Raw genomic sequence first — 14,888 nt, forward strand, 5'->3', positions numbered from 1 at the left:
CCGGCCTCCCACCGCCCCATGCCTCAGTTTCCCCCTCGCTCCCCAGGGGCCGAGCTGCTGTCCGGGCACTGATTTTATTAGGGGGGTGCTCGTGGCTACGGGCACGGTGTGCTGGGACAGTGGGACCCTGGCAGGACCCGTGCGGGCCAGTGTCCCTTCGGGGCTGCGGACATTTGGGGTCAGGGTCCTGCTGGGCTGGCATCTCCTGGCTGCCCACCCGCGCCAGCGTCCGTCCGGGCTGCCGTCCGTCTGTCTGTCTGGACCGGGGTCCGGCTGGTGTCCGTGGTCCCCCATCCGGCCTCCATCCGCCCCGACCAGGATCCGACCTTGGCAGCACCCATCCGGACCAGCACCCATCCGGACCAGCACCCCCCCAGCACAGCGCCCTCGGAGGCCGGTCCTCACTGCCAAGGAGAGCAGAACCCACGGGCAGTCCCAGCACCGAACCCGCTCCCACTTCGGTGGGCTCGGACCACCCAAACCCCCACCCCCGGCGGATGCCGTTGAAGCCGGTGCCCACCTCGAAGCCGCGCCAGGTCCTGATCTCCTGGAAGAGGGAGTCTCCGGGGCAGCTGGTGTTCACCACCTGCCGGTGGCCCCGCAGGGTGTAGTTGTGGCGGAGCCGGCCGGCCCTGACGGCGCAGGGCAGGAGGCCGTCGCGCACCAAGGCGATGGCGTCGGGGTCGGGCAGGGTGGCTGAGAAGTTGCCCACGTAGCCCACGCCGTAGCCTTTGGTGTTGTGGCCTCTGGTGTGGGCACCCACCCAGTGCCACCCCCGGCCTTGGTACAGGTACCCGTCCGAGCCCACCACGAAGCTGCGGGCACCCAAGGGTGTTGGGCGGTGAGGATGGCAACGGGGTGACGGGGGCCGCGGCGGGGTGGCGGGGCTGGCAGCGGGGTGCCGGTGCCATCGGGCTCACCTGTAGCCGATGTCGTCCCAGCCCCGGGTGTCCTGGTGGAAGCGCTGCATGGAGCGCATGGCGCGGGCGCAGGCGGCGAAGGTGCGGCACGGGGCGCTGGGCACGAAGGTGTGGTGGATGTAGACAGAGCCCAGGGGCAGGGACAAGGGTTTGGGGGTGCCCCGGTAGGGACGGGCACCCCACATGCAGCGGGGGACGATGGCCGGGCACTCTGCGAGGGAAGGCAGCGGGTGGCAGCGGGGGGCTTCTGCCCTTGGCTGAGGACGTGGCTTTGTCCCGGGGGACCCACTCCGGGGGACACGGTGCTGTCCAGCCACGCCAGTCCATGTGTCACCACTTGTACCCTCAGACCTTGACAATGACACCCATCCCGGCACCCAGCACCCATCCCGGCACCCAGCACCCTCCCTCCCACCCAACTTTTCATCCTGGGGGGGTGCCACCTCCCTACCGACAAAGGTCTCCATGAAGTCCCGCGCTGCCCGGCGGGCGATGGCCACATCCTCCTCCTCATCCACGTCCTCCAAGAGCCCTCGGGTGGGCGGCAGCACCCGGAGCAGGTGCAGCATCGCCACCACCTCCTCCTCCAGCTTCTTCAGCCCCGTCAGCGCCCCGAAATCCTGGCGCCGGTAGCTGCTGGGGGGCCGCCCGCTCGCGGTGCCGTTGTCCGTCCCGTAGTAGCTCCGGAGCAGGGGGGCGAGCGGGACGGGTGCCTCGGCCAAGCGGGCACCCAGCAGCACCCCATCCAGCGCCCCGTTGGCGACGGCCTCGGGGACGGGCGAAGGGGGACCCAGCAGGGTGAAGTTTTGGGGGTTTTCCACGTCGTCCCAGCACCCGGCGGGTCCCAGGGTGGCCCTGCTCTGGTTGCGGGCACGAGCCAAGAGGAAAGCCATCCCCAGCGCCTCGGTGATGGTGACGGCGTAGAGGGCATCGAGGGCAGTGGGGGGCTCGGGAATGGGGCCGGGCCACCCCCCCGCCATCCTCAGCCCCACTTCCATGCCTGCGAGCAGCGGCGCGAGGGCCACGGTGGAGCCGTCGGGGGCCAGCACCGCGCCGCGCTCGGGTGCCGTGGGGTCGGGGCGCAGGAGGTGGGTGAGCAGCGCCCACTGCTCGGGGCTGAGCGCCGGCACGTCCAGGGGGGCATCGAGGGGGGCCCCCAGCACGGCGAGGCACCCAGGGGTGCTGCAGCTCCCCAGCACCCACGCCAGCTCCGGCAGGCTGAGCTCCTCGGCGGCCTCCAGGGCTTCCACCATCTGCACCACCGTGTCCATGGAGCGTGGGGGGAGAGCTGGGAGGGGGGGATGGAGGCAGGTGGGGGGGGGGCACACCCGAAACTGGGAAGGGAAAGCCCCCGGAACGGAGGGTCTGAACCCAAAAGGAGGCAGGCGCACCCACGCTGCGTGGGAAATGGGGGGAAGGCACGAGGAGGTGGGTGAAAAGGGGCCGGAGAAGGGCAAACGGACCCAAAATGGGGCAAATGAACGCAGAAATGAGCAAATGCACACAGAGCAGGATGCAGGCACCCAAACCAGAGGGAAAGCACCCAAAAACAGGGGGAAAGCACCCAAAGCAGAGGGAAAGCACCCAAAACAGACGGAAAACACCCAGCAAAATGCACCCAGAAAAGGGTAAATGCACCCGGAGAAAGGTGAATGCACCCAGAACAGGGCGAAGGCAGCCAGAAAAGAGCAAAAGCACCCCCAAAAATGGGGAAAAGCCCTCAAAGCAGAGCAAATGTACCCAGAGATGGGCAAAAGTGGACAGAACAGGGCAAATGCAGCCCAAAAAGGGCAAATGCACTAAAAATTGAGCAAATGCACCCCAAAATCAGGCAAATGCATCCAGAGAGCAATGTGAAAGTACCTGGAGCAGGGCCAAGGCACGCGGAAAAGGTCAAAAACACCGAAAGCAGGGAAAAATGCACCCACAGCAGCATGGATGCGTGCCAGAAAAGGGCAAAAACACCCAGAAAAGGGCAAAAGCACCCCCAAAACAAGGTGACAGCTCCCGGTATGAGCACCCGGAGCCCGATTGAAGCAAAACGCACCCAAAAGTGGGGGCACCCCCCAAACACCTCCCCCCTCTCCCTCTCAGACGCTCAACCTGCTTCGATTTTGGGCTAAAACCTCACTAATTAGGGAAGAGAGAAGCGTGGCTGGAGCCGTTTGGGCCAGAACCGGGGCTTGCGGGGCCGCAGCGCGTCGTGACATGTCGCGACGTGCCGTGGCCCGTGGTGACACGCGGCCACGGGGCCTCCCCCTACCTGTGCCAAGCCGGGCGCAGAGGCCGAGCGCCACGACGAGCCAGGGGAGCATGGCGCAGGGCAGGACGTGGCCCCCGGTCGATGCATGGCACGGACTTTGTCCCCAAGGCCTGGGGGTGTCACCAGGGCACGGGGGCCGCTGGGGGCCGGGGGGGACACACGGGCACCGGGGGGTGGCACCCGCATGTGGCACGTGTGTGCTGTGTGGGTGGCTCACGTGTGCAAGGTGGTGTGCGCGTGGTGGAGCCTGGGAAGGGGACCTGCGTGTGTGTGCGTGTGCACACGTGTGTGCGTGTGCATGAAAGTGTCCCTGGGGGGGTGCAGACACGTGTGTGTGCACATACGTGTGCGTGCTCACGTGTGAGTGCACATGGAGTGCGCACACGCACCGTGCGTACACGTGTGTCCACATGCATGCGTGCACAGAGGTGTTTGCACACGTGATGGCACACGTGTACATGCGTGTGCGTGTGTGTGCGCACATATGTGTACGCATGTCTGCACCAACTCTGCAGCCCCCTTCCACCCCCGCCCAGTTCCCCCACCTCCTGCACTACTGGTTAAACTGGGTCCCAGCCAGGGAGCCCCCGCTCCCCATGCCCAGCAGCCCCAGCACCCACGGGTGCCACGCTGAGGCTGCCCCAGCACCCATGGGTGCGGTGGGAGCGTTGCACCATGCTGTGGGTGGCCAGGGCACCCATGGGTGCGGTGGCAGGGTTGCAGCGTGCTAGGGGTGGCCCAGCAGCCAGGACACGCTGCCAGCAGACGTGTCAGGGCATGGCAGTGCCACCGGGACGTGTCAGGGCGTGATGCCACCAGGACACGCATGGGGGGGACGAGGACACCAGGACCTGTCAGGGGACAATGCCACCAGCACACACACGGTGGCACAGTGACACCAGGACACACCAGGACACACCAGGACACGTGACAACGCCGTGCTGTGTCCCCACCCCCGGCCCAACCTTCGCCCCGTCCCCGTTCCGGGTGACAAAGTGCGTCCCCAGCCAGGGGGGGACCATGGTGGCCGCCTGGGTGCTGGGTCCCCTGGGTGCCCTGCTGCTCGCCCTGCTGCTGGGGTGGCTGCCGGGCGCGGTGGCCGCTGTCACCCGCTTCCGAGCCACTTGTCACCAGTTGCAGCGCTTCCCCCGGCCACCCTGGCGCAACTGGCTGCTGGGGCACACCGGGATGGTGAGGGGACACGGGGACGGGGACGGCAGGAGGGGCTGCAGGGACAGCGCGGTGGCATTTGGGGTGGGGGGGGAGCAGGAAGGAGGTGGTGGCACCCGGTGGGGACAGCAGGGACAGGGCGGCGGAACTGGACGGGGACAGTGGGGACAGGGGGGTGGCTTTTGGGGGGGAAGCAGGGCAGGGTGGTGGCACTTGGGGTGACGGCAGGGGCAGGAGGGATGGAGAGGTTGCACCTGGGGGTGACAGCAAGTCCCAGGTGGTGACACCCACGGCGGGGGGGGGACAGGAGGGGCAGGATGGTGGCATTTGGGGGGTGACGGCAGGGAGAGAGCCGTCGGTGAGCCCGCGGTGCCCCGTGGTGCAGGGCAAGAACACGGAGGAAGGCCTGCAGGACGTGGACCAGCTGGTGGCACGCTACCGCCGCGGCTGCCTCTGGTGGGTGTCCCCGTGGCTGCCCGTCCTCCGCCTCTTCCACCCCGACACCCTGCGCCCCGTGCTCATGGCCTCAGGTAGCCCACGATGGGGGACGCTGGAGGTGGTGGTGGGGGAACACGGGGGTCACCGAGCTGTCCCGGAGGGTCCCCAGGGCCACCCAGAGGTGTCACCTGCAGGTGGCCCGGCTGTGCCGTCCCCTGGTGGCCACCAACCCAACCCCGGGGTCTGCCCAAAAGTGTGAGCCACAGGCAACCCAAAATGCTCATCCCGTGGTGGCCACCAACCTGTCCTCGAGGGTCCCCATTCCAAATTGTCAAAATTGGCCTGGTTGTGCCCAAATACCCACCCCGTGGTGGCGACACCCCCCCGTGGGTGCACAAGGGGGGGGGATCCCCACTCCTCAGGAACCCCAAGCCCCTTGCAAGCCCCCAGGGGGACCTGGTGCCACCCCCAGTGCCACCCCTCCCCGCTGGATGTCCTCGTTCCCCTCTCTTGCAGCCTTCGTTGCTCCCAAGGACAAACTCTTCTACGGCTTCCTCAAGCCCTGGCTGGGTGAGTGGGGTCCCTGGGTGGGGGTGGGGAGGGCAGCACCCATGGGTGCCCCACAGATGGCACAGGGAGCCTCGCGCAGGGGACGGGCTGCTGCTGAGCCACGGGGACAAATGGGCCCGGCACCGGCGCCTGCTGACGCCCGCCTTCCACTTCGACATCCTCAAGTCCTACGTCAGCATCTTCAACAGCAGCACCCACATCATGCACGTGAGCACGGACCCCCGGCACCCCGACCTGCACCCAGACCCCTGCTCCTGACCAAAATCCTCACCCAGACCCTGTGTCCTCACCCAAATCCTCACCCAGACCCTGGATCCTGACCCACATCCGCACCCAGACCCTGGATCCTCACCCAAATCCTCACCCAGACTCCGGTCCCTGACCCTTCCCCTCACCTGGCCCCTGCCTCCTGTCCCCATCCCACCCCCCCACCCCCTGACCGTCACCCCCTGCCCTCAGGCCAAGTGGCGGGCGGCGGCGGAGGCGGCGGGGGGCGCGGCGGAGCTGAACGTGCTGGAGCACCTCAGCCTCCTCACCCTCGACAGCCTCCAGAAATGCATCTTCAGCCACGACAGCCGCTGCCAGGAGTGAGTGCGGCCCCGTCCCCACTCCAAGGACCCCCCCCGACCCCATCACATCCCTCCCTGGACACCCATCAGCCCTGTCCCCAGCGAGGTGCCACCTCCCCGGCACCGTCCCTTTGGTGTTTTCCCCCCAAAACGCTGGTGGCCGTGTCCCCAGCGGTCCCCACCATCATCCCACAGGCATCCCAGTGAGTACATCGAGGCCATCCTGGAGCTCAGCACCCTGGTGGTGCGGCGCCACCACCGGCTGCTCCATCACCCCTCGTGGCTCTACCGCCTCTCGGCCGACGGGCGCCGCTTCGCCCGTGCCTGCGCCACGGTGCACGACTTCACCGCCGACGTGGTGCAGCGCCGGCGCCGAGCCCTCAACGCCCTCGGCCACCAGGCCTGGCTGGAGAGCCACCAGGGAAGGAGCATGGACTTCATCGACCTCCTGCTGCTGACGAAGGTTTGGGGCGGGGACGGGGGCGCTGGGGTCGTGGGGAGGGTTGGGGGTAGTGTGGTGGCCACAGGGAGACGGCCAAGGAGCCGTGGTGCCCAGTAGGATGGTGGTAGCCACGGGGAGGACTGGCCATGTGGTGGTGGCCATAGCGGGATGACGGTGGCCAAGGGGATCGTGGTGGCCCTGGGAAGGGTTGGCCACTATAAGGAGATGGTGGTGGCCATGGGAAAGGCCGGCCACCTTCTTGTGGCCACGGGATGTCACCGGTGGCCATGGTGGGCACGGGGAGACCCTCAGCCTCCACCCTCACCCTTGCAGGACGAGGACGGCAACACCCTGTCGGACGAGGACATCTCGGCCGAGGCTGACACCTTCATGTTCGAGGGTGAGGGAGGCCACAGGGTGCCATCAGGGGTGACACGGGGACACTTGGATGTCCCCTCACCCCCTCCTTGTCCCCGACAGGGCACGACACGACAGCCAGCGGCCTGGCCTGGCTGCTCTACAACCTGGCCCACCACCCCCACTACCAGGAACGGTGCCGCCAGGAGGCCCGCGAGCTCCTCAAGGGCAGGGACGTGGCGGAGATCGAGTGGTGAGAGACCCCCCCCCTCGGTGCCATCGTCCCCTCGGCCACCCGGCTTGGGGACCCCCGGTGTCACTGTCCTGCACCCCCCCACCCCCCAGGGACGACCTGTCCCGCCTGCCCTTCACCACCATGTGCATCAAGGAGAGCCTCCGCCTGCACCCCCCGGTCACCGCCGTGTCCCGGCGCTGCACCGAGGACATCGCCATGCGTGACGGGCGCGTCATCCCCAAGGGTAAGCCCCGAGTTGTCCCCAACGTCCCCAATGTCCCCGTCCCTCCGCTCCCCGGTCCGTAAGGCGTCCCCGTGTCTGTCCCACCAGGGGTCATCTGCCTGATGAGCATCTACGGGACCCACCACAACCCCGAAATCTGGCCCGAGCCCCAGGTAGAGCCACCGCTGGCAGGGCCGTGGGGCTGCGGGATGTCCCTGTCACCAGTGTCCCCACGGCGTGCCAGCGTCCCTCGTCACCCCAGGTCTACAACCCGCTGCGCTTCAGCCCGGAGAACAGCCAGGGACGGTCCCCGTTGGCCTTCATCCCCTTCTCCGCTGGGCCCAGGTAAGTCACGGTGGGGACGCGGCCGTCCCCGAGCGCCACCCGCCAGCCCCGGGGTGCCGAGCCCGACGGTGACACCCCCCCGGGGGGGACGCGGTGGCAGGAACTGCATCGGGCAGAGCTTCGCCATGGCCGAGCTGCGCGTGGTGGCGGCGCTGACGCTGGCTCGCTTCGCCGTGAGGCCGGACCCGGCGAGGCCGGTGCGCCGCAAGACCGAGCTGATCCTCCGCGCCGAGGACGGGCTCTGGCTGAGGCTGGAGCCGCTGCCGGAGGAGGCCTGAGGAGCGGGGACGGGAGGACAGGGGGACACGGGGACACCCCAGGCGGTGGCCGTGTCCCCCCCGCTCCACCAGCAGGGAATAAACGGTGGCACGGCGGGGACGGTGGCGTGGTGGTGGCGGCACGGGGTCGGGGTGAGGGACGTGGGGGTGACGGGGAGGTCCCCTGGGGCTCGGGGTGCCACCCTCCGTGGGGATGCCACCCTGTGCCAGGTGTCCCCACTGTGTCCCCAGCATGTCCCCAAAGTATCCCCAATGTGTCCCCAGCGTGTCCCCAACATCTCCCCATCACATTCCCAGTATGTCCCCAGCATTTCCCCATCGTGTCCCCAGTGTGACCCCATCATGACCCCATCATGACCCCATCGTGTCCCCGATGTGTCCCCATCGTGTCCCCAGCACGGACACGTGCAGGACGCCGGGGTCAAGGCCAGGTCAGGGGTCACCCCAGGGGTCACCCAGCGGGCACGGCTCAGGGGGCGGGGCGGAGGCAGCCCGTCCTTCCCACAATGCCCCGCGCCACCGGCGGGCGTAGCAACGGGTGGGCGGGGCCACGGCGTCCATAGCAACGGCGAGACGGATGCGGCGTGCTTGGCAACGGGTGGGCGGGGCTACGGGGCGCGTAGCAACGGGTGGGCGGGACCAATGAGCGCGTGGCAACAGGTGGGCGGGGCCACGGGGCGCATAGCAACGGGAGGGCGGGGCCACGGGGCGCGTAGCAACGGGTGGGCGGGACCAATGAGCGCAGAGCGGCGGCGGGGTGGGGCCGCCGGCTTCCGGTCACGTGAGGCGGGCGGCTGAAGCCGCGGTGAGGCGGTGCCATGGCGGCAGCGTCCGGTGAGCGGGGACCGGGACCGGGACCGGGGCCTGGGGGTGGGCGGTGGGCCCGGCGGGGCCCCCCCGTTACCGTCACCGTCACCGTTACCGGCCCCTTACCGTTACCGGCCCGTTTCCCGCAGAGACCGAGCGGCTGCTGAGCCGCGGGCCCGGTTACGGCGCGACGGAGGCCCCGGTGGCGGCGGCGGAGGAGGAGGAGGAGGAGGAGGAGGAAGAGCTGCGGCGCCGCCTGAAGTACTTCTTCATGAGCCCCTGCGACAAGTACCGGGCCCGGGGCAGGCGGCCCGTGAAGCTGGGGCTGCAGCTGGCCAAGATCCTGCTGGTCACGGTGCAGGTGAGGGGGGGCACCCGGGGGGGGCTCAAGGCCATGGGGACAGCAGGGAGGGGGCCGTAGGGGACACGGTGGCACCGTGGGGACGTGGGGGGGGGCTCTGGGCGTGGAGGGGACCCCAAAAGGCGGGCGGTGGGTGTGGGGATGGAGGGGGCGGCTGGGGGGGCGTGGGGACATCATAGGGGGTTCTGGGGGGGTGGATACACCTGGGGGAGCTCGGGGCTTGGAGGGGGGGGTGACACGCTTGGGGACACCCGGGGTTCCCCACAAAAGGGGAAGAGAAAGGGAAGAGCGGTGGCACGGGCACAGAAAGGGCCGAAGGCACCAGGCTGCGGTCACAAGGCTGGGAGGAAGCAGCCACCGTGTGACCCCCGGGGTCACCCAGGGCCAGCTCAGGCCTCCCCCTGCTCCTCGTGCAGTGGTAAACACGGCTGTAATTAGCTCGTCTTGATGAACGCGAGGTAATTACCGGGGCGGGGCAAGGTTTGGAGTGTGCAGGCAGGGAAAACACCAATGGGAGATCTCCGTCCCCTCTGCCAGCGCAGGTTTTTTAGGGTTTTTGGCACGCGTGGGTCCCCATAGAGCACTGGTTTTGGGGAAATCAGGGGGAGATGGGGCGCAGGGAGCTGGCCCTTGGCTCCTTGGGGACCCCAAGCTCGGGGTGATGGCGTTTTCCTTCCCCTGAGTGCTCCGGGCTGCGTTTCGGATCCGTTTTATGGAGCTGCCGGGGCTGGGGGGTTGACCCCGGTCCCCTGTGTCCCTCAGCTCATCCTCTTCGGGCTCAGCAACCAGATGGTGGTGACGTTCAAGGAGGAGAACACCGTCACCTTCAAGCACCTCTTCCTCAAGGACTACGTGGACGGCGCCGGCGACTCCTACGCCGTCTACACCCAGCGCGACCTCTACGACCACGTGTTTTACACCGTGGAGAAGGTGAGAACCGTGCCCGGGGGGGCCACAGAGGTGCTCAGGGCCATGAGCAGCCCCTGAGGGCGTCTCCCTCACCAGTACCTGGCCATCCCCAACGAGACCATCGGCCGCTACGCCTACGTGCGAGGGGAGAGCGGGGGGAACCAGTCGGCCCTCATGCTGTGCCAGCAGTACTACCGCAAAGGGCGCATCGACCCCGCCAACGACACCTTCAACATCGACCCCAAGATCGTCACCGGTGCGTGGTGGGGATGGCTGGGACCTCGGGGTCCTGGGGAGGGGTCTGGGGACTGCTGGGGGTGGATTTTGTTGTTTTTTTGGCTCCGTGCGCTGGATTTGAGAGGGACCGAGGGGTCTGCAGGGGTCTTCGGGCTTCCCTGAAGGCGCTCCTCCCTCCCTGCAGACTGCCTGGGAGTGGATCCCGAGGACACGCATCCGCTGCCCCCGGAGCTGGACCGCAGCTACAAGAACTTCACCCTCAAATTCCACAAGTAATCGCCGTCACCTTCCCCGCCGCGTGCCGGGGGCATCATCCCCGGTGCAGGCAATTCCTCCTGCCTCACGGGTTCCGGGCTCGCTGCCGGGATGGAAAAGCACCCGGTGGTTTTAAAAACGGTCACGAGACGGACAGAAACCCTTGAGCTGAGGGAGATGTGAAACCGGGGTGGTTGCACAAGAGGCAGCTGCTTTCCGGCTCTGTTGGCCCCGAGGCACCTCTTCGGTCCTGCAATGCAGGCAGCGAGGGTTGCTTTCCCTCCCCGAAACTCCCCCAGCCTTCGGTGCTGTTTTGGTGGCCCCTGGGCAGCTTTTTGGCACCGCCAGGTCCTGGCCCTGACCCCGCTCCCCCGTTCTGTGCTGGGGTTGGTGCCAGGCAGAGGGATCCCAGGGCTGGTGCTGGGAGATGTGGTGCTCTGGAAGTCAAATTCGCCGATGCTGGGGCTGTGGTTTGGTCCTGCACAGCCCTTTTGGTGCTCCCAAAGAGGTCACACCCCCAGCGGGACAACTCCTTGCCTCGGAGCTGGGTTTTTGGGGTCGGCGCGGGGCCGTTACAGCCCGTCCCCTCCCTTAGGCTCATCAACGTCACCATCCAGTTCAAGCTGAAGGCCATCAACATCCAGACCATCATCAACAACGAGATCCCGGACTGCTACACCTTCACCATCACCGTGAGTGATCGGCGAGGGGGCTGGGGGTGGGCACGGGGGGCTGCCGGTTCCAGCAGTCCCCGTCTGTCCCCCCCCCGTTCCCAGATCACGTTTGACAACAAGGCGCACAGCGGCCGGGTGAAAATCCGCCTTGACAACCGGGCTGACATCAAGGAGTGCAAAGATCCCAGCATTTTCGGCAGGGGTAGGGGCGGTGGCAGCAGCCCCCGGCACGCCACGATCCCGGTGTCCCCCCCACCCCTCGCTGATGAGATCCCCTGCGTGTCCCCACTCAGGTGACAACTCGTTTCGGCTCTTCTTCGACGTGGTGGTGATCCTGGTCTGCTCCCTCTCCTTCATCCTCTGCGCTCGCTCCATCATCCGGGGCCTGCTGCTGCAGCACGTGAGTGCCGGGGCGCCGGGAAGCAGCGCTAAGCGTGGCCACCGTCCCTCGTGTAAGCTGTGCGGGTGGCTGGAGCTGCCTCCAAGATGTTTTCTCAACAAAAAAAGGATGTTTTCTCAAAAACAGGGCGTCTTAAAGACACCCTGCTTGCATGAGAATGCTCCAACAAAGCCCCAGCTCCTGCCTGGGTGCTGAGGAGCGGGCAGAAGCGCGGCGCTGCGCCCTGAGGACCCGGTTTCTCCTCCCCACACAGGAATTCAGCCGGTTCTTCCAGCGCCGCTACGGCCAGAGCGTGTGCCTGTCGGACCGCATGGAGTTCCTCAACGGCTGGTACATCCTGCTCGTCATCAGCGACGTCCTCACCGTGCTGGGAACCATCATGAAGATTGGCATCGAGTCCAAGGTAGGGGGGCACCGGGGGGCCAAAGGGACAGGCAGGGTCCTGTCCTGCCGCTGTCCCAGCTCGTGGCTGGCGCTGGGGGCCCGTTAGGCTCAGTCTCAGGCCGGTGCCACCTCTGTCCCTGCAGAACTTTGCCGGCTACGACGTCTGCAGCATCCTCCTGGGCACCTCCACGCTGCTGGTCTGGGTCGGAGTCATTCGCTACCTCACCTTCTTCCAGAAGTACAACGTGAGTGGCTCCGGAGAGATGGCCCGTGACCCGAGGGGGTGATTTTCGGGGCTGACCCTGAGCACTGAGGCACTCGGTGGGGCTGGGCCCATCCTGTGGCTGCTGCGTGTGATCCTGGGCTCCTTGTCCTGCTCTGCTGGATGCCTTGGAGTCACATCGGGTGCCTGAACTCCATCCCTCGCTGCTACTCTTGTGGGAATTGTCCCCGTTAGCCCACCTCGTGGGTCCCCTTCCCCTCCTGGCAGACGTCTGACGTCCTCCAGAGGACGGAGTTTGATCCCCGTGGGTTTTTTCCACCCCCAGATTCTCATCGTGACGCTGCGGGTGGCCCTCCCCAACGTCATCCGCTTCTGCTGCTGCGTGGCTGTCATCTACCTGGGCTACTGCTTCTGCGGCTGGATCGTGCTGGGACCCTACCACGTCAAGGTGCTGCTCCAGGCTCCCCCGAGATGGGCTCGGGTGGGCTTCACCCACCTCCGGGGGCGATTCCCCGCCCTGATTTCCGGAGAGAAGGGCGTGGGGCTGGGTTAGATGAGGCACCTGATGGAGCAGCAGCGTTGGGGCGTTGAGCTGCGTGGCTGTGGTTTTTTTTGGGAGATTCCAGGCTGATAGCGGAGGGGACGGGGGGTGAGGAGGTGGCTCGACGTGTCCGGCAGCTCCCTGTCCCTTCCCGCCCCAGTTCCGCTCCCTCTCCATGGTGTCCGAGTGCCTCTTCTCCCTCATCAACGGGGACGACATGTTCGTCACCTTCGCCGAGATGCAGCAGAACAGCTACCTGGTGTGGCTCTTCAGCCAGATCTACCTCTACACCTTCATCAGCCTCTTCATCTACATGGTCCTCAGCCTCTTCATCGCCCTCATCACCGGCTCCTACGAGACCATAAAGGTGAGGCCAAATCCCAGCGAAGCTTCCAGGCTTTTTTCCCTTTTCCTGGGGTGGCTGTGCTGGGGCTGGGAGCCAACATCCGTGGCCGGAGGGCTTCATCTCCCCTCTCCCACCCCTGCAGCACCAGTGCGAGGGCGAAACGCCCGTGTCCCAGCTCCACGCCTACATCGCCGAGTGCAAGGACAGCCCCAAGTCGGGCAAGTACCGCCGCGGCAGCGCCCCGTCCTGCTCCGTCTTCTGCTGCTGCGAACGGTGAGCGCAGGGAGGGCTCTGCAGCCCCCCCCTCTCCACCCCCAGCCCTCCGCCGTGCTGGGGGAGGAGGATTTAGAGCTCGCGTTCGGCTGGTTCCGTGCCCGGTGGTGCAAGGGTTGTGAGTTCCAGCCTCGTTGGGTTGCTTCGAGCTGTGTCTCGGTGCCAACCTCTGTCTTTTTGTGCCCCAAAATGTCCTCAGGGGGCCCCTCGGTGGGTTTATGGTCCGTGTTCTTTCCCCAGTGCCCATTCTTAACCTCGTGGCTGCGTTTGCCACTTTTTTCTGGGGTGTTGGGGCATTGCTTTTGCTGCAGCTGCCTCTATTTGAAGCTTTCTCCTCCCAATTAACCCGACTTTCCTCCCGTTCACCCGCAGGGCTCCTCTGCAGGACAACACGATGCTGGTGAACTGAGGGCGGCTCCCAGGGACTCGCAGCACTTTGTGCTCCCAGCGGCCACGAGCCCTTTTATTTATTTTACCGTCTGCTTTTACCGACTGGGGGCTCGACAGCAGCCCCCAAAGGAGCAGGGATCGACGGCGCCCGCGTGCCCACGGACACCCCACAGGTGACGGGGAGACCAGATGGATGCTCGTCCCATTTTATTTTTGGCAGAGGCCGTGCCTCTGCGTTCCCAGTCCCCAACTGGAGGCCAGCAGCAACTCAGGGGCTCGCTTGCAGCCCCTCAGCTGTAATTCGGGGGCTCAGCCCGGAGCCCTGCAGCCCCTGGGCTGTGTCGTGGACTTCTCCCTGCTCTTGGCACCAAGCCCAGCTGCCCCTTGGCCACGTTTGGGACAAGTCCTTGGGCTTTATCCCAAAACCTCGCAGCCCTTTGGCTGCCCTGGGGGCTTTGTTCTCATCCCGGCTTCCCTTTGGCTGCATAAAGGACATTTCTGGGGGTTTGTCCCTAAGCCTCACGGTGAGGCATTTGTCCCTGAGCCCTGCAGCCCCTTGGTGACGTTGGGGACGTGTCCCTGCTCTTAGTCCTGAGCCCTGCAGCCCCTCAGCACCATCAGGCTCCTGTTAGGGGCCACATCCTGGAGCCCAGCACCCCTTGGAGACTTATCCCTGACCTCACCTCCCCGTTAACCGTTTTGGGGCACCGTTCAGGCCCAGAGGGCCCCAGGAGCCCCCTTCCCAGCTCCGAGCAGAGGGCCAGGAGCCGCGCCGTGTCCCCGTGCCCCAGCTCACGGCCTCCTCGTGTCCCTGGGGCTGCGTTTTTGGCACCCGCAGCTTGTTTACGCGGCGCCGGCCGGGTCAAGGGCAGGTTTTGTAAGCGGCCCAGCAGCTGCTCCCCGCTGGAGCAGGGCCAGGGGCCTGCCAGCTCCAGGCACGGCCCGAAAAAAGGCTGAATTCATCCCAAATTGCGACCCGGTGGCGATGGCGGCGCTCGGGGCGGCTTCTGGGTGCTGTAGGGGGTGAATAAAGCACCCGGGGACAGCGGCGCCTCTGTGCTCTGTGGGACCCTGCCCCAGCACCCATGGGTGCCCTTTGCTTGGGGGAGGGGGGGGGGGGGGGCAGTGGGGGGGCTGCTGGGGCTGGGGGGGGGCAGTTGGCACCTGGGCGGGCTGGGGGGGGCAGCTGGGACCTGGGGGGGTGCTGGAACCCCAGGGCAGCCCTGGGGGCAGGGGCTGGGTGCCCCCACCCTGGGGTGCCCCCACCCTGGGGTGCTG

General features: G+C 66.7%; 3 protein-coding genes across 3 annotated transcripts in view; 2 read left to right on the top strand and 1 right to left on the bottom strand.

Annotated features, from left to right (window-relative positions):
- MCOLN1 (mucolipin TRP cation channel 1) overlaps window positions 1-14,694 on the top strand; it is a 100,329-nt gene extending 85,635 nt beyond the window's left edge. The window contains exons 2-14 of the mRNA XM_082781702.1: window positions 8,766-8,978; window positions 9,741-9,908; window positions 9,984-10,143; window positions 10,309-10,396; window positions 10,975-11,071; window positions 11,156-11,255; window positions 11,347-11,453; window positions 11,707-11,856; window positions 11,981-12,082; window positions 12,386-12,508; window positions 12,762-12,968; window positions 13,090-13,220; window positions 13,593-14,694. Of these exons, the coding sequence (XP_082637828.1) occupies window positions 8,766-8,978; window positions 9,741-9,908; window positions 9,984-10,143; window positions 10,309-10,396; window positions 10,975-11,071; window positions 11,156-11,255; window positions 11,347-11,453; window positions 11,707-11,856; window positions 11,981-12,082; window positions 12,386-12,508; window positions 12,762-12,968; window positions 13,090-13,220; window positions 13,593-13,629 (1,683 nt within the window). The 3' untranslated portion in view covers window positions 13,630-14,694. The remainder of the gene's footprint in view (window positions 1-8,765; window positions 8,979-9,740; window positions 9,909-9,983; window positions 10,144-10,308; window positions 10,397-10,974; window positions 11,072-11,155; window positions 11,256-11,346; window positions 11,454-11,706; window positions 11,857-11,980; window positions 12,083-12,385; window positions 12,509-12,761; window positions 12,969-13,089; window positions 13,221-13,592) is intronic.
- Window positions 45-3,650, bottom strand: PGLYRP2 (peptidoglycan recognition protein 2). The gene is made up of 5 exons (XM_082781809.1): window positions 3,184-3,650; window positions 1,372-2,208; window positions 921-1,131; window positions 521-815; window positions 45-404 (listed from the first exon to the last, which is right to left on the bottom strand). The coding sequence occupies exons 1-5, from the start codon at window positions 3,641-3,643 to the stop codon at window positions 402-404; spliced, it is 1,806 nt and encodes a 601-aa protein (XP_082637935.1). The 5' UTR covers window positions 3,644-3,650; the 3' UTR covers window positions 45-401.
- On the top strand, window positions 4,204-7,907 carry CYP4F22 (cytochrome P450 family 4 subfamily F member 22; the record flags this gene model as incomplete). Its single annotated transcript, XM_082781704.1, has 12 exons — window positions 4,204-4,374; window positions 4,739-4,883; window positions 5,308-5,361; window positions 5,441-5,568; window positions 5,821-5,948; window positions 6,126-6,393; window positions 6,706-6,772; window positions 6,853-6,982; window positions 7,075-7,208; window positions 7,296-7,360; window positions 7,450-7,532; window positions 7,633-7,907. The coding sequence occupies 12 exons, from the start codon at window positions 4,204-4,206 to the stop codon at window positions 7,808-7,810; spliced, it is 1,551 nt and encodes a 516-aa protein (XP_082637830.1). The 3' UTR covers window positions 7,811-7,907.
- Window positions 14,695-14,888: the final 194 nt, after the last annotated feature.

This window comes from Aythya marila (genome assembly GCF_965140915.1).
Source record: "Aythya marila genome assembly, chromosome: 32".
Lineage (NCBI taxonomy): Eukaryota > Metazoa > Chordata > Aves > Anseriformes > Anatidae > Aythya > Aythya marila.

What these genes read in the sequence shown, in the direction of transcription:
- PGLYRP2 (XM_082781809.1), bottom strand. Translation starts at nt 3,643, where the DNA reads ATGTACACGTGTGCCATCACGTGTGCAAACACCTCTGTGCACGCATGC. An exon ending in CTGCGCCCGGCTTGGCACAG is followed by an intron (nt 2,209 to 3,183) that starts GTAGGGGGAGGC and finishes CCCCCCTCCCAG; the next exon opens with CTCTCCCCCCACGCTCCATG. An exon ending in TGGGACGACATCGGCTACAG is followed by an intron (nt 816 to 920) that starts GTGAGCCCGATG and finishes GGGTGCCCGCAG; the next exon opens with CTTCGTGGTGGGCTCGGACG.